Source organism: Vigna angularis, chromosome 6 (genome assembly GCF_016808095.1).
Source record: "Vigna angularis cultivar LongXiaoDou No.4 chromosome 6, ASM1680809v1, whole genome shotgun sequence".
Classification (NCBI taxonomy): domain Eukaryota; kingdom Viridiplantae; phylum Streptophyta; class Magnoliopsida; order Fabales; family Fabaceae; genus Vigna; species Vigna angularis.
The window spans coordinates 29,452,925-29,476,845 of record NC_068975.1 but is presented as its reverse complement, the minus strand read 5'-3'; the positions used below and the strand labels follow the sequence as shown (position 1 = coordinate 29,476,845).

Below are 23,921 nucleotides of genomic sequence, written 5' to 3'. Positions count from 1 at the left end.
AACCTTTGGTATATAATAATTTTTTAAAATATTTAAAATATGTATAAACTATTTTTAAAAAATATATATTTTAATTGAGTTCTTATTGATTATCATTAAGTCACGTGTATAACACTACCAACTTAATAATAAAAAAATTCTAAGATTTTAGTTATTTTTGTAAAAAAAAATAACATAGCACTGTTTATAAATTTAATATTAAAACAAAATTAAATCAAATCAACAAATACAAAACAAACCATTAGATTAAGTAAAGATAATTATTTGATATCATCATAAAAGTTATGACTTTCTTTTTGGTGAGTTTTAGGAGTTTTAATCATACATATTTCTTCCATATGTTTTCATTATTTTGAGGTTTACTAATAGTTTTCCTTTTTTAGAATTTTAATTTTTAATTTGAAACATTACGGTTAAATTCGTTTATATATTTTCTATAAAACTCTTCTTTTTTTTTAAAGTTAATGCCAAGGCAATTAAACTATTTCAAACCACTCCAGGGTGAAAAACTCCAAAGAATTTGCTGAAAATAATAAAGAAATGATTTTCTCTTCCCGTGAAGAACATCTTAAGCCTCTTATTGGACTAAGAAATAAAAAGACACTTTAAACTTATACTTTATGAAATTCTTTACATTTCATTAAACTTTTTCCATTACTTTATATTTTAATTTGCTTAAAGAATTTTATATTTTAAACTCACTATAAAATTGCAATTATTTAACTAAAATAAGGAATAGGAGGCTTTTAAATAAAGAATAATATACGAAAAAATTTAACTATAATAACTATTTTTTAAAAGATTACCATTTTACGCTGCCCCTTGATTGAGAGAAAACTAAGACAAGAAGTTTCGGATACACTATGCTTAATATTATTGATAAGCGCCGGACATTAAGTTGAGTTACTTATACTTTGCGTTTAAAGACTTTTACAAAGTCAACATTTTTATTATTCAAAAATAGATATAATCATATAATATTACACTTGACATTATTTTATTCGTTGAAACTTAGTACTATTGTACCAGAAAAAAACAGCTCCTTTTACTTTTTCTATATAATATGCGCAATTTGTCAACGAAGATAAGTCACAATTCTTGCAGGATCACCATCATTTAAAAACCCAAGAAACAAAGATACCAACCATACCTTCCTAACGAGTAATGTAATACACTCTTACCAGTTCTCTTATATTTTTTATTATAAATAAAATAAAATATTGAATAAACAGTAAATGTATTTATTATTTTAAAATATAAACATATATAATAGATAAAATAGGATTATTGACCAAATAGTCACAAATAGAAGGATTTAAAATTACTTATTTCTATGTGCCGTCCACAGTCTCCAAACCAAATTAACTCAAACATATAAGTAGCTCTCTGTTTGATATTTTTATGGATAACTTAATGCCCAATTTGGCCTTTATCAAATTGGCATTGATTGGTTCATGATTCATAATTCATAACCTAATCTCAACAGATTTTTATTTTTTCAACTTTTCTGTATGCAAATCATGAGAACATGAAAATCACAAGAAGATTCCATGATTAAAAAACTCGTGTCTTTGAAAATTCTCACGTTCCCTTAGGCGCAAAGGTGGACTAAGACCAACACGTCCCAAACACTCCCCTATTGTAGTGTATATAAAAACAGAACTCATCCTCGCATAAGTCACTAACTCAGCCATTCACAACCGACAATGGCAAAACCTTGTTTGGCTTATTTCTCTGTCGCTTTTCTTCTTCTAGTTGTATTCACTTTGTCGTCGGCACAAACCCCAGATTCCTCAATCTACGACTCTTTCCTTAGCTGCCTCACACAACGCACGAACTCCTCAACCCAACTCTCCAACATAGTCTTCGCCCAAACCAACCCTTCCTTCCCCACCGTCCTCCAAAACTACATCCGAAACGCGCGTTTCAACACTTCCCAAACGCGAAAGCCGTTACTCATCGTCACTCCCCTCCGAGAGTCGCATGTGCAGGGCGCTGTAATATGCGCCAAAAGCGTCAAAGTTCAACTCAAAATCAGGAGTGGAGGTCATGATTACGAGGGTATATCCTACATCTCGGATGAGCCCTTTATCATCCTCGACTTGTTCAACCTTCGCGCAATCACGGTGGACATAAAAAACGAGGTTGCAGTGGTCCAGGCTGGTGCCACGCTGGGAGAGGTTTACTATAGGATCTGGGAGAAGAGTAAAGTTCATGGCTTTCCTGCTGGGGTGTGTCCCACTGTCGGTGTCGGTGGGCATTTCAGTGGAGGAGGGTATGGTAACATGATGAGAAAATATGGCTTATCTGTCGATAATGTGATTGACGCTGAAATTGTCGATGTGGAAGGAAATGTTCTTGATAGAAAATCCATGGGGGAGGATCTCTTCTGGGCTATTAGAGGAGGTGGGGGAGGGAGTTTCGGTGTCATATTATCGTTTACTATAAAGCTAGTTCCGGTGCCTGAAACGGTTACCGTCTTCCGTGTTGAGAAGACTTTGGAAACGAATGTGACTGCAACTGACCTCGTGGTGCAGTGGCAGCAGGTGGCGCCAAATACTGACGACAGGCTTTTCCTGAGGCTCTTATTGCAGCCAGTGAGTTCCAAGGTTGTGAAGGGGACCAAAACCGTAAGAGCCTCGGTTGTGGCCTTGTTTCTGGGAGGGGCTGATGAGGTTGTGTCGATTTTGGAGAAGGAGTTTCCACTTCTTGGATTGAAGAAGGAGAATTGTACCGAGGTGAGTTGGATTGATTCTGTTCTGTGGTGGAACGATGATGAGAGTTTGAAAAACGGTGACAAACCCGAGACCCTACTGGATCGGAATCTGAACTCTGCTGGTTTTCTGAAAAGAAAATCCGATTATGTTGTGAAAGCCATTTCAAGAGACGGGTTGGAATGGATATTCAAGAGGATGATCGAGTTGGGAAAAACGGGGTTTGTTTTCAACCCTTACGGAGGGAAAATGGGAGAGATTGCTTCTGATGCGACACCGTTTCCTCACCGGAAGGGGAACCTCTTCAAGATTCAGTATTCTGTGAACTGGGACGATCCTTCAACTGGTGCGGCTCAGAATTTCACGAATCAGGCTAAGAGGCTTTACAGTTACATGACCCCTTTTGTGTCTAGCAATCCCAGAAGAGCTTTTTTGAATTATAGAGACCTTGATATCGGAGTGAACAACTTCGGTGAGAATAGCTTTCAAGAAGGACAGGTTTATGGGAGCAAGTACTTCAATCAGAATTTGAAGAGGCTCGTGAACATTAAGACCAAAGTGGATCCTGAAAACTTTTTCAGGAATGAACAGAGTGTTCCTGTACTTATGAGCAGAGCATAGGGAATCATACACTGAAGAATATCTGTAAGATTTTAGTTTTAACTTTTGTTCCTGTAGTTCTATTCCAATGGTTGCCATACATTGCCCATTATTGATTCTATTATACATCATTGAATTTCAGAGCTTTCATTTACGATATTTCCTGTGTTCTTTCTTCTTTCCTTTTTCCCTCCCCTTTGAATTAATGGTTGGAGACTGATTCACAATGTTTAATATTCAATCACGGGGTGTGTTAGAAATTTTCCATTTCTACTTGCTAATATAAAAACATGGTAAAAATGTCATGTGAATAAAATCTGGATAATTATTTGTAAATATATATTATTTACGTATAATGATTTATAGATATTTTGATACCTTCTTCTAAATAATAATAAAAAATATTTAATTAAAAATAAAATTAATTTATATTTTATTAGATTAAATTAAATAAAGTTAAAATTCAATTTATATTTAATTTAATTATATTATATAATATATAAATTTTTTATAATTTTATTTAAATTTTATTTAAAAATATAAAAGATATATATTTTTTAAAATTTTTGCAAATATATATAGATACCCGACAAATTTTAAAATACATAGGAATATTTTTTAAATAAATATCCGTTGTGGTGAGTAGCCGTATCCCTGTCCGACGTTCATCCTTCTTATATGAATCACATGGCTTGTGTCGGGGCTTATGAAAATCCGTTAAATCCCACTATGAAAGTTGAGAAGTTGTTTGAATTTTCCCAACTATACTTTTTGCGTGACTGGTGGAACTCTTCCTTTTTCATGCTGACCACGTCTTCTGTGGTTCTTATTTTGTCTTGTCGATTTTGTCTTTAAATTTCTCGTGACTTTTGTCCCCTCTTTTTTTAATGCCTGATGTTCTCTAATGAATTTTTAACTTCTCCATTTTTTTTTATATTTTTATAATTCCTCCTGCTTTAGTTTAGAACCAGACATACCAAATTATCAAGAGATTTCCTTGGAATGAGTCGCAGCAATTTGCTTTCTGTTACCTGCAACTGATACTTATTTTAGTTGTTTTTATGAAATGAAAAATTAATTAATTTTGTTAATGTGAAGATTAATAATGATATTTATATTCCTTATAATCAGTGGTTGTCAAATGAAGTAAGTCAAACTTCAAAATCTTGTAAAAGCATAAACGTAAGTTTTACGTATTAGAACACGTTTGTTCAAGTTGGATGGTTAAATTTGACTGAACTCGTGTCATGATAATTATGGATGTCTACAACTCATACTTCAATACATGGATTGCATATGTTAAAAATATACTACTGCTAAAAATCAAATTAAAGGTTTGGGTTATAAAATTACCGCTTATAAACTCGGTCAATTACAGATAAAATCAACTCTAGAAAAAATCACAACTAAATAAACCTAATCGTAGAATACTTAATCATGTGAGTGTTTAGTATAAATAACAAGATAAAAATAGATGATAATGTGTCGCAATTTAGTCTGATCAAAAGTCTACTTCGAAATCTATAAATACATAAATAAGATAAAAAGATAAATGATTATATTTATTAGACATTTAATACTTAATTGTGATAACTGATCGATAATTAAAAATTAACTTGAACGTCCCTTTAATCGGTAGCATAGAACTAAATTTTTTCTCTAAATATCATTTACTCTTCCTACTACTATTATTATTATTATTATGTTATAAGTACGTTTTACTATAAAAAATAAGATATATGTATTGAGAGATTTATCAATAATTAAGTTTAAATTTTAATACTACGTATTTCCTCCTATCATATATAAAAAAAATGTTTTGCATAGAATAATCAATAAATTAACGAACGAATTCAAATGATAAATAATAAAATCAGTAAAATTCATTCTACAACCTATACTTAAAAGATGAACAAATGTTTTTATTAAAAATTGATTGCTTTTGGATGAATACTTAATAAAATGAACCTTTGAATTTGTAGGTTGAGTGGTTAATCATGGTTTGGAAGAAGACATAATTATTCTAATAAAATATGAGCAAACAATAAGAGGAGGTCGACTTACAAATGATAACGACAATTTGATGTCCTAAGTTAGTAAGAAAATTAATTAATGCCTAATTAATACATAAGAATGAATATGAATTTAGTTGATACTCCTTATGACGAAGACATATGTTGTTCTAGAGTTATTAGTGAAAAGAAATTTTCGATAAAATAATATAATTCTTCTCATAGAATACTGTTTTTACGATTGAATCTGTATGGTTGACAGCTAATTTTGTTTTTTTATATTCATGAGTATATTCCAAATATATAGGATACGGACACTAAGGTCAAAATTCAAGTAAGTGTATAATTAAACAAGTGAATAATTCTTTGTTTTTTTTTTTGTAAATTTGGACCCCCCTTTTGTTGTTAGGAAGGTGATCAAGCTTCACTATAAAATTCATTAATATATAACAGGATATATATGAAGCTCAGCTTTTTGAGATAAGATATGATTATTGAATTTATAAGAATGGAGCTAGAATCTATCCTTAAAGCTTTTCAAAATTATGTTATTAATTAATAATAATAATTAAAAAGAAAGAATTTTTTTAAAATATGTTTAATACTTTTTATTGCAGGACAAATAAGACCTTAGAATGCTCCATTTCACTTTGAGAGACATCTTGTCTGAAATAAAGCACTATGATTTTTCTACCTCCCCTACAACGGAAGTCTTTTGTTATCCTCGAGTACACCATGGTTAATACCTTATATGATTAAGTTCAGATGTTACGAAGTCTCGTTGTTTTTGTTTTCTTCTTTTCCCTTTTCATATAGCAGTGTTACAATCTACAACACAAACATCTGTTACACGCATACACGTTGGAATCAATTCCAATTATTTCATCATATCCATATAATCAATTATAACCTCAATGAAATTTATTCTAACCTCCTTTGCATTGACCATAGAATCCGTTCCAGCTTGTATGGGAATACATTTCCTTATTTCATCTCCAACCAGAATTAAAAGTCATAACTCATAATGAGAAATTCAAAAATATATTTTCATGCACATAAGAAAACAAAACTAAAAATAAAAATATATTTTCATACATAATTACTTGAGGAGAGATTAAAAAACCAGTCCATAAATTCTCACTTTTTCTCCCTTTCAAATATATAAATATATACTAACGTGATTTTATCCTCAAATCCATCTTCACTAGAGTTTTTCACTTCCAAACGAACACATCATAACATGACATAAGAGAATAAACTATTACTATTATATTCAAATCCCGAAAATGGATTCATGATATAAAAAAATTATTAAAACAAACATTGGAGATTACGTTTTGACCGTCAGAAAAAGAAAAATAAGAACCTATAATATATGAAACTGATATATTTTAATTTTTTATTATTCTTGAATTTATATATATATTCCCAAATATGTGCAGGACGGAAATCTTAGAATGGATGACGTAAAAACCAAATGAGATAGGATTTGATATGATGATTTTTTAAGCATTTTTTCCAGTGAATTTTGTGTTTCTCCTTAAATATTTATTAGATTTTATTTAAAATAATGAAGTCTGACTTGATATTTTCTCTCAACGAGAGAGAAAAAAAAATTAACTATCGATGGTTAGTGACTAATATATTTTTTAAAGGCTAAATTCAGTATTTACTTAAAAGAAAAATCAATGTTACTTTATTATTTAAATATGATTTGTGGAATAACTTCGGGAATGCTTTTTAACGTGACACTTTTGGATAAAATATCAATTGAATAATGTGAAAATGTAAGTAGTGTTGTATATCTACGTTTGCATATTGAGAGATTTATCATAATATCTCTATTTTTATTTTATAAAAACTTTTCTTTTTCACAAAGGATGGATATTGAAGTATATCCAATAAAAAATATGATATTAAAGATTATTCTTCTTTTTCATTTTTTTAGTTGTTTTAGATATATTTTATATATTAGGATATTCTTTTTTTTATTGATCTTATAATTTTTTATTTTATTTTATTTTATCAGTTTAAACGTTTAAAATTATAGAATGTTAAAAGGAAGATCATCTTAAATTGTTGCAGTGAAATAACATAAATCTAAAAAAAGATCAGTATTATTGATGATAATGTAGCTTATACCTAAGCACTGTCCGGTTCAGATCACGGAAAGGAAAGGAGAAGAGATGATAATTATAGTTTAGATATGTTATGTCTTGTGAGTTTCCCTTTGAGTAGTTTCTATTATTTGCCTTTCAAGCAGAGGTACAGAATCAATTAAGGATTAGAGAAGCATGTGAAAACTTTGGTTCTAGTTGTGAGGCTAATAGGAACATTATAATTTCCATCAATTATTCTTCTATTTTTGTTGTTTTCTATTTTCTATTGTTGTGTTTCTATAGATATATTGGTTTGCATCTGTGTTCATGACACTAAAAACATAGATGACAATGACAATGTTGAAACCATGTTTCGGTTATCTTTCTTTTGTTATTCTTCTTCTAACTGTCCTTACTTTGTCGGTAGCAGAAGCTGCAGACTCTGCAATCCACGACAGTTTCCTTAAATGCCTCACTGAGAAAACAAAAATGGCTTCAGGGGAACTGTCCAAGATAGTTTTTGCCCAAAACAACCCCTCCTTCACCACCGTCCTTAATGACTTAGCCCGGAACGAGCGTTACAGGACCACAAAGACGCCGAAGCCGGTACTTGTAGTCACTCCTCTCAAAGAATTGCAAGTGCAAGGCACTGTAATCTGTGCCAAAACAGCCAAACTTCAAATCAGAACGCGAAGCGGTGGCCATGATTACGAGGGTCTCTCCTACGTCTCCAAGGAACCCTTTATTATCGTCGACATGTTCAACCTTAGAGCAGTCACCGTCGACGTAAAAAATGAGGTTGCAGTGGTCCAAGCTGGAGCCACGTTGGGAGAAGTTTATTACAGGATCTGGGAGAAGAGTAAAGTTCATGGCTTCCCTGCGGGAGTGTGTCCCACAGTTGGCGCCGGCGGACATATAAGCGGAGCAGGTTACGGTAACATGGTGAGAAAATACGGTATGACCGTTGACAATTTGATTGACGCAAAAATTGTTGATGCCAAAGGAAATCTTTTGGATAAAAAAAGCATGGGGGAGGATCTTTTCTGGGCTATCAAAGGAGGTGGAGGAGGGAGTTTTGGTGTGATAGTGTCGTTTACGATAAAGCTAGTTCCCGTACCTGAAAAGGTTACCGTTTTTCGCGTTGAGAAGACTATGGAAACGAAAGTGACTGCCACTAACCTTTTGGTGCAGTGGCAGCAAGTGGCGCCAACCACTGACCATAGGCTTTTCATGAGGGTATTATTGCAGTTAGCGAATTCGGAGGCTCAGAAGGGAAAGATGATTGGCCAAGCTTCGATTGTGGCCATGTTTCTGGGAGGGGCTGATGAGGTTGTGTCGATTTTGGGGAAGGAATTCCCGCTTCTTGGATTGAAGAAGGAGAATTGTACTGAGGTCAGTTGGATTGAGTCTGTTCTGTGGTGGAACGATGGTAAGAGTTTGGAAAATGGTGACAAACCTGAGACCTTGCTGGATCGGAATCTGAACTCTTCGAGTTTTATGAAAAGAAAATCCGATTTTGTGGAGAAAGCAATTCCAAAAGAAGGGTTGGAGACGATGTTTGAGACGATGATTGAGTTGAAGACCATAGGGCTTGTTTTCAACCCTTATGGAGGGAAAATGGCTGAGATTTCTTCTGATGCGACGCCTTTTCCTCGGCGTAAGGGGACCCTCTTCAAGGTTCAGTATTCTGTGAGCTGGGACGATCCTTCGCCTGCTAAGGCTCAGGAAAACACCAATGGTGCTAAGAAGTTGCATAGTGTGATGACCCCTTATGTGTCTAGTAACCCTAGAGGTGCTTATTTGAATTATAGAGACCTTGATATCGGGGTCAACAACTTTGGTCCGAATAGCTTTGAAGAAGGGAAGATTTATGGGACCGAGTTCTTTGGTAAGAATTTTGATAGGCTGGTGGATGTCAAGACCAAGGTTGATCCTGAAAACTTTTTCAGGAATGAGCAGAGTATTCCGGTACGTGCCTCCAAAGCATAATCTTTCAACTTTCTTAGATTCTAATGGCCCACTACTCTTCTTCCAATAATCTTTCAACTTTCTTAAGATTTTAACCACAATTTTTAGAATTCTTTTTTTCCTTATCCAATCTCTTATCGAATATCTAATAAATTCCTCAGATGTAATAATAAAGAATGTATATAAAGTTTCCTAGTTGAGGATTATCTCTTAGATATCTTGCCTCCTTGCCTAATTCCTATTTCCTGCGACATTCTATTATATCTTACAGTTCTGTGTAGTAGTTGGTCCATGTAATTTTTGACTTCCATGTATAAATATACGAGAAAACGACTTCATTATCTCCCAATAACAAGTAATATATTTTAGACAGCACTACATAAGCGTTCGGGTTCCCTGTGTTTTTTAGTTTTTGTTAAACATCAGCTGAGGAATATTTTAACCAGCTGGTTTTGTATGCGCCGGCTGATCAAACGGCGATAGTTCAAAGAAGAATCTTGATCACTCAATAATGTCACTCCAGAAATGTGTAGTTACTAAATTTCATCGTCAAAAATTATGAAACAGTGATGCCACAAAAACTTTTCAACCATTTAATACCTTATTCTAAGGCCTCCCAAATCATAACTTTCTGTCCCTTTCGATACAACCATACTTAGCCTCTACTATTTCCTTTCACCTACACTTCAGAAACGTATGAACCACCACCATGGAAAAACCAAGGCCTTCGGTTATTTCCATGGCTTCCATGCTTCCTTTTGTTATTGTTCTTGTGTTTTCACACGCCTCGTGTGCTTCCCCAACAGACTCAGTATATGAAGCTTTTGTTGATTGTCTAAGAAACAATATTGACTCTCCCAACGTCTCTAACATAGTATTTGCTCAAACCAACGCATCATATGCTTCCCTTCTCCGTGCATACATTCGTAACGCCCGGTTGAACATCAGCTCTACACCAAAACCCTTAATCATTGTCACACCATTGCAAGAATATCATGTCCAAACAGCAGTCATTTGTGCCAAAAGCATCGATATTCAACTTAAAACGAGAAGCGGTGGCCATGACTTTGAGGGTCTCTCATACATCTCTGATGAACCTTTCATCATGCTTGACATGTTCAACCTCCGCAACATCACAGTGGATGTAGAAAAAGGAGTTGCTGTGGTCCAAGCTGGTGCCACGCTTGGAGAAGTTTATTATAGAATATGGGAGGAGAGTGATGTTCATGGCTTTCCTGCAGGGGTGTGTCCCACGGTTGGCGTTGGTGGTCATTTTAGTGGAGGAGGGTATGGCAACATGATGAGAAAATATGGGTTATCTATAGATCACATCATTGATGCTCAGATTGTTGATGTCAAAGGTAGGATTCTCAACAAGGAGTCCATGGGGGAAGAACTATTCTGGGCCATTAGAGGAGGTGGAGGAGCAAGTTTTGGAGTCATATTATCATACACTATTAAATTGGTTCCTGTGCCAGAAGTTGTTACTGTTTTTCGAGTTGAGAAAACTTTGGACCAAAATGCCACTGATCTTGTTGTCCAGTGGCAACAGGTTGCACCACACACGGATGAAAGGCTTTTCATGAGACTGGAGTTGCAGCCTGTGAATTCCGACGTTGGAGGGAGGCACAAAACTATTAGAGCTGAGGTTCTGACTTTGTTTCTCGGAGGAGCAGATGAGCTTGTGTCACTTTTGGACAAGGAATTTTCAACTCTGAGTCTAAACAGAGATAATTGCATCGAAATGAGTTGGATTGAGTCTGCACTTTGGTGGGCTAGTTTTCGTAATGGTACCCACCCAAATGCTCTACTTAACAGAAAGCTAAACTCAGCAAAGTTCCTCAGAAGAAAATCTGATTATGTGAAGACTCCAATTTCCAAAGATGAGTTAGAATGGATATGGAAAAGGATGATTGAATTGGGAGAAACAAGTATTGTTTTCAACCCATATGGTGGAAGAATGAGTGAGATTTCAACAGATGCTACAGCATTTCCTCATCGAGCAGGAAATCTGTTCAAAATTGAATATTCTGTTAATTGGAAGGAACCGGGATATGCTGCAGACAAGAACTTCACAACACAGATTAGAAGGTTACATAGTTATATGACACCCTTTGTGTCAAAAAATCCAAGGAGAGCTTTTCTGAACTACAGGGACCTTGACATTGGTATCAATCATCATGATAACAATAGCTACCACGAAGGAGAGGTTTATGGTATTAAGTATTTCCATAACAACTTCTATAGACTGGTGAAGATTAAAACTGAGGTTGACCCCGAAAACTATTTCAGAAATGAACAAAGTATCCCTAAATTATGATGCAAGGAACCATACGGTGAAACAGATGGATGAAATATGCATTCACCTTATAGTTTTCCAGATGTTTGGTCGTAGCAGTAGTCGAGTTGATGTCGAATAAAAAATGTTTTATGTTGATAGATGGTTTCACAGGAATTGCTATTAATAAAGAATTTCATTAAGAATTTTAAATAACAAAATATAGTTAATTTAATCTATATACAAGGATTGCGTGGATGCTTTGGCATTAAGCACAGGGATGTTGTGTTCATTCCTGAAGAAGTTTTGAGGATCAACCGCAGTCTTAACCTTAACGAGCCTCTCAAAATTAGATTTGAAGTACTTGGTTCCATAAACCTGTCCTTCCTTGTAACTATTTTTACCAAAGGTGTTCACTCCTGTATCAATGTCCCTGTAGCAGAAGAAGGCGCCTCTGGGAATCTTTGAAACATAGGGTGTCATCACATTGAACAACTTGTTAGTCTGTTTCGTGTAATTCCTATCCGCCTCAACCGAAGGATCAACCCAGTTCACAGAGTACTGAAACTTGAACATGTTCCCCTTACAGTGAGGAAACGGCGTCGCATCAGGAGCAATCTCATCCATTTTCCCTCCGTAAGAGTTGAAAAGAATCCCCGTGTTCCCCAACTCAACTATTTTCTTGAATATCGTTTCCCACCCGTCTTTTGAAATACCCATCTCCATAAAATCAGATTTTCTTTTCAGGAAATTCCCGCTGTTCGTTTCCCGATCCAATAGGATCTCAGGTTTGTCACCATTTTCTAAACTCTTCGGATCGTTCCACCAAAGAACAGATTTGATCCAACTCACCTCACTGCAATTCTCCTTCTTCAACCCCAGAAAGGGAAACTCCTTCCCCATAAGCGACACAACCTCGTCGGCCCCTCCCAGAAACAAAGCCACAATCGTGGCTTTTAAGGTTTTCCCTTCTGGCTGCAATAGTAACCTCATGAAAAGTCTCTTGTCAGTCAGTGATGCAACTTTCTGCCACCCCAGCACAAAGTTAGCGGTCTTATCATCCCAAGTCTTCTCAGTGCGAAAAGTAGTAGCCTTTTCAGGCACAGGAAGAAGGTTAATGGTAAATGACACTACCACTCCAAAACTCGCACCTCCACCTCCTCTAATAGCGCGGAACAGATCTTCTCCCATGCCTTTTTTTATCGAGAAGATTTCCTTTCACATCAACAATTTTCGCGTCAACCACATTGTCCACTGTTAAACCAAAACTTCTCAACAAGTTACCGTACCCTCCTCCGCTGATATGCCCACCGGGGCCAACAGTGGGACACACCGCTGCGGAGAAGCCATGAACTTTACTCTTCTCCCAGATCCTATAATAAAGTTCTCCCGTGGTGGCTCCAGCTTGGACCACTGCAACCTCCTTTTTTACGTCGATCGTGATCGCGTTAAGCTTGGACATGTCGAGGATCATAAAGGGTTCCTTGGAGACGTAGGAGATACCCTCGTAATCATGGCCACCGCTTCGGATTCTCATTTCAAGTCTTGCGGTTTTGGCGCAGATTACGACGCCCTGCACGTGCGATTCTTCGAGGGGAGTGACGATGAGTAACGGCTTTGGCGTCATGGGCGTCTTGAAACGCTTGTTTCGAGCGAAGTTTTGGAGGACGGTGGTGAAGGAGGGGTTTTTTTTGGCGAAGACTATCTTGGAGAGTTCCTCTGAAGCGGTTTTTGTGTTCTGTTTGAGGCATTTGAGGAAAGTGTCGTGTACTGTAGGATTTGTTGCTTCTACCACCGACAAAGTGAGGAAAGTTAGAAGAACATAACCACCAAAACAATTCGCCACTTTCACTGTCATTGTCGTCTTTAGTATAGGTCATACATGCATGCCTATACAAACCAACGTATCTATAGAAACATACAAGAATAGAAAATAGAGAACAAAAATAGAAGGAGAATTCGTGGAATTGTATCAGCTTTCTGTCAGCCTCACGGTTGGAACCAAAGGTTCTAGTATGCTTATCAGAACCTTATTTTTTACATTTTATTTGACATAATTTTTATTTATTTTTTTCTGTCTTTTTTACTGAAACAATACAAATATTTACAATTTTATAACAATTTTACTATTGTAATATGTATCAAATGAATATAAAAGTGTGTCATAATACTATTACTCTAATTAATTATGTAAAGTAAAGAATTTTTGACATACTTAAATATTTTACATTCATTTGACATTATCTTTACTTATTTTTTATTTTTGTCTTTTGAAACAATATAAAAGTTTACATTTCTTTTATCATTTTATTTTTGTAACCTATATCAAATAAATGTATAAATGTATCCTAGTATCGTTACTCAACTATATATTTATATTGTATTGTTAAAGGCAAATTGTAGCAACTTTGAAGTGAACCTCATAAGCCATAAAAAGGAAAATATAATTGACCATTTATTCACTTTGCTTGACTTTTATCTTTCTCAATATATGGAATCTTAAAAAAGAGTTCAGACTTAGACCCTGCGGTGCTAAGTTAGTATATAAGCTGCATTAGTTATCATCAAGAATGCTGATCTTTTCTAGATTTATCAAGGATTGGTGACTTCGAGACTCACCATAAATTTTTAGAGGTTCGATTTTTAAGTTAGTAGCAAAACTAATAATTTGTTTACCTCTATCCGGCTCAAACTTATGAAAGACTCAATTGACTCACGGATTTCAACCAACCTTAATCTCTATTTATTTATTTTTAATATAAAGCAACTATTTCCTTAGTTATCATAATTAAAATGTTTATTTGTTACCTTAATTATTGTTCTTAAACATAAGAATATGATCTTATGAGATAAAAGAAGTCAATAAACTTTACACGATAAAAATGAATATAGTGATGCCATGTAACATTTGTTTACATGTAAGAATTTAGTTTTATAATTATTATAATGTAATAAATATCACATAAAAGGTTTAAACCTTTTTATTTAATTAAAATATACCATATATTTATTATTTTAGGTAAAACGTGTTAAATTTAAGATAAGATGAATGAAAAAATTATAGAAGAATGAGATTCATTGCCGAATTTTTCCAAAAGAAAAATAGAGAGATATTTAGCTTGAAGAAAAGCAATTGATAATATATGAAAATACAAAAAAGATATAATACAGTGAACAAAATGTTTGTGTAATTAACTCCTCTTATGTGAGTTTTGTTGATAGACAAGTTTAATCGAGGTTCTGGGAAGATGTCTATATCTTTTTGATACCCAAACCAACAAATTATTAATAACATTAGCAAATTTTCAAAATTGTAATAGTTTCTCTGTAATTTATAGAAATTGAATAATTGATTTATTTTTTACAAATTTAGAGTAAGTCATTATGAATTTTGATGACTTTTAAATTGAAGTTGTTATAGTTACGATGACTTTTTCATAAAATTTTGAAAAAAGTAAAATCGTTATGATTCATTACGACTGTTTTTAAAATTTGTTGAATGAAAATCGTTAAACTAATAACTTTCAATTTGAACTAAATTTGTTTCGAATCTTGATGACTTTAATTTAAATTAAAAATCATCATAAATTATTATAACTTTGAATCAGGACGATTTCAATTGATAAGTTTTCAGAAATTATGACGATTTATTTAGATTTGAGGAAAAAAAACAGTCAACTATCTCGTTTCTATAATAATTTAAGGGATAAACTATCCCTTTTTTAAAATTTGTAGAGAACATTCATAGTTATATTTTCATGTCATTATTTTGAACGAAATATAATAAGGTTCTGTTGTCTAAACAGGACATATATAACATTCTGAAGAGATGCCCTAAGTAAAGCAGTATTATTCAAATTGTGATTTCTAGGGTTTGGTGGGACGTACTGGAATACTCTGTTCATTCCTGAAAAAGTTTTGGGGATCCACCTTGGTCTTGATATTCACCAGCCTATCAAAATTTTGATTGAAGAACTTCCTGCCATAAACCTCTCCTTCTTCAAAGCTATTCTTACCGAAGTTGTTCACTCCAATATCAATGTCTCTATAATTCAGATAAGCCCTTCGGGGATTCTGAGACACAAAAGGCGTCATGTAACTATAAAGCATCTTAGCCTGATTCGTGAAATTCAGATCCGCACCAGCTGAAGGATCCTTCCAGTTCACAGAATACTGAATCTTGAACAGGTTTCCTTTACGGTGGGGAAACGGTGTCGCATCAGACGGAATCTCACTCATTTTCCCTCCATAAGGGTTGAAAACTAGTCCCACCTTCCCCAACTCAATCATCTTCTTAAATATCGACACCAACCCGTCTCTTGAAATCGCTTTCTCAACATAGTCGGATTTTCTTTTCAGAAAACCACCAGAGTTCAGATTCCGATTCAGTAGGGTTTCAGGTTTCTCACCGTTTTTCAAACTCTCATCATCGTTCCACCACAGAACAGAATCAATCCATCTCACCTCCATACAATCCTCCTTCTTTAATCCAAGAAGCGGAAATTCCTTCCCCAAAATTGACACAACCTCACCTGCGCCTCCGAGGAACAAAGCCACAACCGTCGCTCTAAGCGTTTTTTTTCCCTTCACGACTTCGGAACTCACTGGCTGCAATAAGAGCCTCATGAAAAGCCGGTCATCAGTGGTTGGAGCCACCTGCTGCCACTGCACCACAAGGTCAGTGGCAGTCACATTCGTTTCCAAAGTCTTCTGAACGCGGAAAATGGTAACAGTTTCCGGCACGGGAACTAGCTTAAACGTATACGAGATTACCACACCAAAACTCGCTCCTCCACCTCCTCTAATTGCCCAAAACAGATCCTCCCCCATGGATTTTCTGTTCAGAAGATTTCCTTTGACATCAACAATCTGAGCGTCAATAACATTGTCCACAGATAAGCCATATTTTCTCAACATGTTACCGTACCCCGCTCCACTGACAGTGCCGCCGACACCAACAGTGGGACACACCCCTGCAGGGAAGCCATGGACTTTACTATTCTTCCAGATGCCATAATAAAGCTCTCCCAGCGTGGCACCAGCTTGGACCACAGCAACCTGGTTTGTTATGTCCACCTTGATTGCACGAAGATTGAACATGTCGAGGATGATAAAGGGTTTCTGGGAGACGTAGGAGATACCCTCGTAATCATGGCCTCCACTCCTGATTTTGATTTGAATGTTTGCAGCTTTGGCGCATATTACAGCGCCCTGGACGTGCGATTCTTGGAGGGGAGTGACGATGAGTAACGGCTTTGGTGTTTGGGAGTTGTTGAAACGTGAGTTTCGGATGTAGTTTTCGAGGACGGTGGGGAAGGCTGGGTTGTTTTGAGGGAAGACTATGTTGGAGAGTGGAGTTGAGGACTTTGTTTGTTGTGTGAGGCAGCGAAGGAAATTGTCATAGAGTGAGGGATTTGACGATGGTGCTGCCAACGATGTGGAGAGCGTTAGCAGAAGAGAAGCACCATAGAGATAAACCAAACAAGTCTTCGCCATTGTTAGGGCTTCTGACTTGGTGACAATGGAGGGTGAGAACAGTCTAATTTATACATCACAATTACTGAAAATTATCTGTTTAACACTTATACAATTACTTTTTAAACATAATACGATAATTAAGAAATAAAGAAAATGAGGCGGAAAGATCAAATGGTGAAAATGTGAGATGTATTCTCTAACACATCATGTCATAAAATTAGAAGAATAATAAATTCTGGTCAATTTCCTATAACGTATATATAAACTTAACTTATAAATATGGAAATGCTTAAGCAAGTTAACGTTAAAGGTAATATCAGAAAAATTATAAGTTTTATTCTTTCCCTTTTAAACAAAGATTGTTGCATTTTTCTCTCTTATTTTTTTCTTTTCCTTTTATAATTTTTATTATTTACTTCAAAAATAATCAACATGCTTTCCATATATCTTAACGAATAATTTTGAAAAAGTAATATATATATATATATATATATATATATATATATATATATTATTGTCATTAATGCAATAAAATAAGTACATTAATTTAATATAATTATAACTACGAATAGTCAAACATATTTAGAAAAACTAATTTATGAATATAAAAAAATACATTAGTATTTAAAATACATCAAGAAAATTTTCATTTATTCTTTTAAATTATTGAACTTATTGATTGAATTATAACTTAAACCTTATTATAAAAAATAAATTCACCATACCTAAGTTATGATAAAAACCTGATTATATATTTATGACCAAAAACTGATTATGAAAAACATATAACATAATATATTATTTTATATTTCTAAAAGGAATTTTCGTTAGAACTTTTAAAAGGATCATGTCTAGTCTACCAATAATAGGTTGACCACTTAGTGAACTAATTCAACCAGACTCATTTATTAATGAATTCAAAAAATTTAAATCTAGACAGAACAACCATGAATTTGTGAATTAAACGGGTAACTCACTTAATTATAATTTTTTTTCTTCAATCTAAAAAAAATTACAAATTTTGCTCTAATTTTGAAATATAAATAAAATTCAACCCAAATACAATTCAAAAAGAGGTTAAAGGTCAAATACGATTCAAAATTAAAAAAATACAATATAATTTAAATATATTTAGAGATAAGATAGCATTTAGGGTTTTTAATATAATTTAATATTTATAATTTATAGATGAGTTGGTGAATTGTATTTTTAGTGGACTGAGTTCGTTTTTTACCATTATCGAAATTTATAATTTTTTTTAAGTGAATCAGTCTCAAACCTGTGATAGACCTAATTTACTTACGAATTTTAACCACTCTAATTAGATTGTCAGAAAACAAAGAACAATATATAATCATTTAAATGATTATATTTCAAACATTTTTAAATATTTGAACGTGAAACAATAAAATAAATACTATATTATAAAATTAATTCATTATCGAGTGAATTAAGAGAGAATTATCTTTTATTTTTCTTAAAAAAAATTAGAACATATACAAATGAGAAATATGTAAAAAAACAATGAGTTTTTATTTTACTTTTTTTTCCTTCTCTTAAAAAATGGAAGAGAATAGATGAGTGAGAAAAAAATTCAATTAAAAGAAGAGGTGAAGAAAGAAAATCTAAACAAAATATCCTTATAGCCACCTATACGCAGATTATATTTTAAATCATCTCTATATACTTTTTCGGTTCCTTAATGTAATGCATAATTAAAAAAATTATAGTCTTTATATTAAATTACTATTTTACTTCCATTAAAAACTATGAATATTTGTGTTATTTTATATAAGAATAATAAACTTAATTTAAAAAATTATTAATAGTAAAGGTAAATTTAGCATATTATAGTAATATGGTTTTAAAATTTAATAGAAGAATTATTATTTTTAATCAAAAGTGAGTTATATCAAGAACGGGAAAGAGTAACACAATACATAATATTATTATATATTTAATATCTAAAATTATATCTTATAAATAAATTAAAATTTACAGGATTATTATGAAAAAAATGTATTATATAAATCCTACCATTAAACTATTAAATATTGATTAAAAATGTTGTTATATTGTATAATTACCATAGTATAATAGTATATTAGTAATACGTTGTAAGTAATATATTATTTATAATCTATAGTAATATATCAAGGATTATTCCATCGATGAACTCAACTCGTGTTATTTTATCCTTAATTAAATTTTAAAATGATAAAAACAATTTGAATGTAAATTACTTCACATGCTAAAATTAACTACACACTATAAATTACTCTACAAAGCACTCACAAGTGTGTATATGTAATTCCGTTATTTTTTTAATATAGAAAATTTTAAGAAATATAAAAGTAAAAATTCTTTTTCACTAATAATATATAATATACTTACAATATTAATAATATAGTTAATGCTATTCAAAAAATTCTTTTTTTTAGATTGAATGAATACATTTTGTTAACAATATTTTAAATTATTTATTAAAGTTATTATAATATTCTGTGTATGAAAATAATAATAAAACAATATTTTATGATAATCGGATATATTAAAATTTTAAACTGTATTAAATTTTATTACCATATTAAAGTTAAATTTAAAATTGTATTTCATTTTACTAAAATATCTATATTGGTAGTAATGACAGGAATTTAATTTTAAAATTATTTTAAAATATGATTTAATTAAGTTTTATGATCTTCATAAATTCGAAAATTTCCCATTAAGTCTTTGTTAATTTTTTGTAGTGTATTGAGTAATTAAAATTTCAAAACTTTTCATTTCGAGTATATATAGTTACATTTTTATATTAATTAGATTATGTGATTTTTAAATGGATGGTGTGATTTTTATCTTATCCTATTATTTTATTTAGTTTTTATTACATGCAATTTTATAGTTTTTAATTGTATCGAATGGTAAAATTAAAAATTTGTAAAATTATTAAATTTTAAAATAACATAATTACAAAATTACAAATTACAGTGCATAATTATATAGTTATAAAATTATATAATTATACAATAACATCAGGTGAAAACTAAGCAACAAATAAGATAACAACTATATCACTTATTTAATTGAAAAAAATTAAGAACAAAGAATTAAATTTAAATTTTTTGAAATTTTGAATATTTAATAGACTATAAAAATTTTAAAAAAATTGAATTGAAACTTTCTAAATTTATTATGAACTTAAAATTTTATTAAGCCTTAAAGATATTAACGTGTGTCAATTAATATATTCTTTATGTATTTGAATAAAATTAATAAGTACAAAGAATTTCTTAAAAGTCAAAAGAATACAATTAACCACAATAAAATTAAATGTAAGGAGAGTTCTTTAAGAGAAAAAATGAATACAATTAAGGCCGTTAATAACAATAAAAGTAATATGAAGAAAATAATATAATTAATGCAGTTATTAATTAGTATATTATATTAATAAATATGCATTAGTTAAAGTTTTAATGATTTCATTTTACGTATGAAAAAGTATTTGACAATTGAATAGAAATTGTTTACAAAAAATAATTAATTCCAAATTAAATTGCAGATAGTTATTGGTGATTTTGAATTTATAAATAGTTCAGAGCAACAAATAAAATATTTTTGAGGTAAATAAATCTTACCACATGATACAATTGGTAAGTGTATTGAATTGTTTCAACTAATACAATCAGTAAGTTTTCAAGTATCGTTTTCTCAAGAGACTCGTAATATTAAATAATTGTGCGATTAACAACTGACTCAAGAACATAACATCAATTTACAAAGAAGTGCAAAGAAGATAAATTTACACATAATTACAAGGTTGGACTTTGGTAGTGAAGACACTTAGACATGGATTAGACTAGAAATGGTGTGAAATGACATTGCTAAGGTTAGTTTTTACCTATTTCACTCTTGTGCTTACCCAATTTCATCTCTTCTCCATCAACTAACTAAAGTCAACCCACAAATTTACTCAATCCCCAATTCTTTAGGTGAAAGCGCTTTTCCCTATTAAACCCCGATTCCTTAGAAAATCTAACAAAGAAACCCACATTAAAGAGTTAGGGTTTTAAGACAACAAGTAAATCATCTTCCAATGAACTACAATGATTCTTGTTTCAGTTCTAAATCATACAAAGTAAAGATCAAGCCATGAACATTCCTATTACATGCAAGCTTTAAATTGAAAACAAGAATACTAGCAATTAATAGCAAAAGTATATATATATATATATATATATATATATATATATATATATATATATATATATATATATATATATATATGGGTTTGCTAACGCGCGTACGCCTGTTTTTCAGTTGGTACATTTTAGCAATGTGTATCGGGTTTTAGTACAAAAATACCCTTATATATAATGGATTCTAAGTTTTAAGGTTAAGGGTATTTTAATAATTTTCATTATCAAAACTAAAAAAAAAAAAACCCCAAACCGTTACTCACCTCTCTCATTCCTCTCAACCCTTTCTCTTTCATCTCTCTCACTCCAACATTTTCTTTGTCATCCCAACTGAGTCCCAATTGAAAAAAATCAGAAACACTTGTCGTTAAACAATTTTACAAAAAAATAATTTTATAATGAGTTTTCATTTTATAATTTTTGTCTTATTTAATTTTATCCAATTTTCACAAGCATAAAGGAATTGGTGATTGACCTGGAAAAAAAATCAGAAATACTCTCTGTTAAACAATTTTCTTACAAAAAAATGATTTTATAATGAGTTTTCATTTTATAATTTGTCTTATCTAATTTTATCCAAATTTCACAAGCATAAAGGAATTGGAAATTGACCTCGAAAAAATCAGAAATACTTTCTTGTTAAACAATTTCTTACAAAAATTGATTTTATAATGAGTTTTCATTTTATAATTTTTGTCTTATATAATTTTATCTAATTTTCACAAGGATAATGACATCAAAGGAATTGCTAATTGGCTTGGAAAAAATCAGAAACACTTGTTAAACAATTTCTTACAAAAACTGATTTTATAATGAGTTTTCATTTTATAGCTTTTGTCGTATATAATTTTATCTAATTTTCACAAGCATAATGACATCCGAAGGAATTGGTAATTGGCCTGGAAGGTTTTTTTAGAGATGATGATTCAACATATGCAGATGATGAAATTAGAGAGGTTAGTGAAGATGGTGAAATTGAAGAGATCTTAAATGAACCTTTGCCTAAAGGTGAATATCTCAATGACTCAACTCTTTACAAAGGCAAATTGTTTAACAGCAAGTGTTTATGATTTTTTCAATCGGGGCTACAATAGGGATGACAGAGAAAAGGTTGGAGTGAGAGAGATGAAAGAGAAAGGGTTGAGAGGAATGAGAGAGGTGAGTAAGGGTTTGGGGGTTTCTTTTTTTAGTTTTGAGAATGAAAATTATTAAAATACCCTTAACCTTAAAACTTAGAATCCATGATATATAAGGGTATTTTTGTCTACTAAAACCCGCTACACATTGCTAAAATGTACCAACTGAAAAACAGACGTGCGTTAGCAAACCCCATATATATATATATACATATATATATACATATATATACATATATGTATATATACATATATATACATATATATATATATATATACATATATATACATATATATACATATATATACATATATATACATATATATATATATATACATATATATACATACATATATACATATATATACATACATACATACATATATATACATACATACATACATATATATATATATACATACATACATACATATATATATATATATATATACATACATATATATATATATATATATATATATATATATATATATATATATATCTATATAGTTGTCAAAATGGGTCACAACCCGCGGGTCAACCCGACCCACCACGGGTTTGAAAAAATTGTATTTTTTTTATGCAGGTTAGATTTCAACCCGACTCATTTAAAACCGGCTTATGCGGGTTGAACCTGTGGTGGGCCGGGTTGGCCCACCAATCCACCTACCTAATTTATTTTATTAAAATTTAATTTTAATTTTATAAAAAAAAATTATTATTTTGCTTTTGCTTGAAAAAATTATTTAAGTTCCTTATTTTCAAAATTAATTAAACACTTATGTAGGGAGTGAAATTTGTTTAAGTTTGAATTATAAAAAAATAGTAATTTTTTTATTTAAAAAAAATTGTAATTAAGTGAGCCAGTGAGCCAACCCGTTTACCTACCAATCCGATAAATGTATGATATTCTTTTAAGTTTGAACTGTTTTACTTTATTGATTTTGTGATAATTTTTTAATAATGTTTATACTATTTAAATAAAATGTTATATAAGTGTTTTATCTTAAATAAGAGTTTATTGAATGTGATATCTCAATTGTTTTATTCTTAATTGAGTTCCATTTTATTTAAAATGAGGCCATATGCTTAAGTTGATGTCATTTGAAAGTGTCATTAAAACTAAAACGGTCATTTTAGCAAATTTATATATAAAAGTGCAGAGATGCACGAGGAAAAGCCTAGATTTAGTCATAGTGATTCTCTGTTGTTTACTTTGTGAGATAAGAGCCCAAGGTCATATATTCTTATGCGATAGAATGTTTAACTTTGGTACACAAGTTACTTGAGTGTCCTTTTCCTCGCCAATGAAAATTTATTATCTTGTTTTTCAGTGGTTTTTTTGGCAGAGAACATTTTGGTGAAATTTTAAGTAAATAGATTTAATAGCTTGTTTTTAATGGGTTCCTACTTCTTTTGTGATTATGCATATGGGTATC

General features: G+C 31.7%; 4 protein-coding genes and 1 pseudogene across 4 annotated transcripts; 3 read left to right on the top strand and 2 right to left on the bottom strand.

Annotated features, from left to right (window-relative positions):
• Positions 1 to 1,673: 1,673 nt before the first annotated feature.
• LOC108341846 (berberine bridge enzyme-like 21) lies at positions 1,674 to 3,471 on the top strand. The gene has a single exon (XM_017579501.2). The coding sequence runs from the start codon at positions 1,707 to 1,709 to the stop codon at positions 3,333 to 3,335; it is 1,629 nt and encodes a 542-aa protein (XP_017434990.1). The 5' UTR covers positions 1,674 to 1,706; the 3' UTR covers positions 3,336 to 3,471.
• A 4,305-nt stretch (positions 3,472 to 7,776) lies between these two features.
• On the top strand, positions 7,777 to 9,515 carry LOC108341591 (berberine bridge enzyme-like 21). The gene has a single exon (XM_017579257.2). The coding sequence runs from the start codon at positions 7,777 to 7,779 to the stop codon at positions 9,412 to 9,414; it is 1,638 nt and encodes a 545-aa protein (XP_017434746.1). The 3' UTR covers positions 9,415 to 9,515.
• Positions 9,516 to 10,102: 587 nt separating this feature from the next.
• LOC108341590 (berberine bridge enzyme-like 21) lies at positions 10,103 to 11,713 on the top strand. The gene has a single exon (XM_017579256.1). The coding sequence runs from the start codon at positions 10,103 to 10,105 to the stop codon at positions 11,711 to 11,713; it is 1,611 nt and encodes a 536-aa protein (XP_017434745.1).
• Positions 11,714 to 11,902: 189 nt separating this feature from the next.
• On the bottom strand, positions 11,903 to 13,617 carry LOC108341589 (berberine bridge enzyme-like 21; annotated as a pseudogene).
• A 1,799-nt stretch (positions 13,618 to 15,416) lies between these two features.
• On the bottom strand, positions 15,417 to 17,170 carry LOC108342443 (berberine bridge enzyme-like 21). The gene has a single exon (XM_017580221.2). The coding sequence runs from the start codon at positions 17,165 to 17,167 to the stop codon at positions 15,539 to 15,541; it is 1,629 nt and encodes a 542-aa protein (XP_017435710.1). The 5' UTR covers positions 17,168 to 17,170; the 3' UTR covers positions 15,417 to 15,538.
• Between the last annotated feature and the right edge of the window lie 6,751 nt (positions 17,171 to 23,921).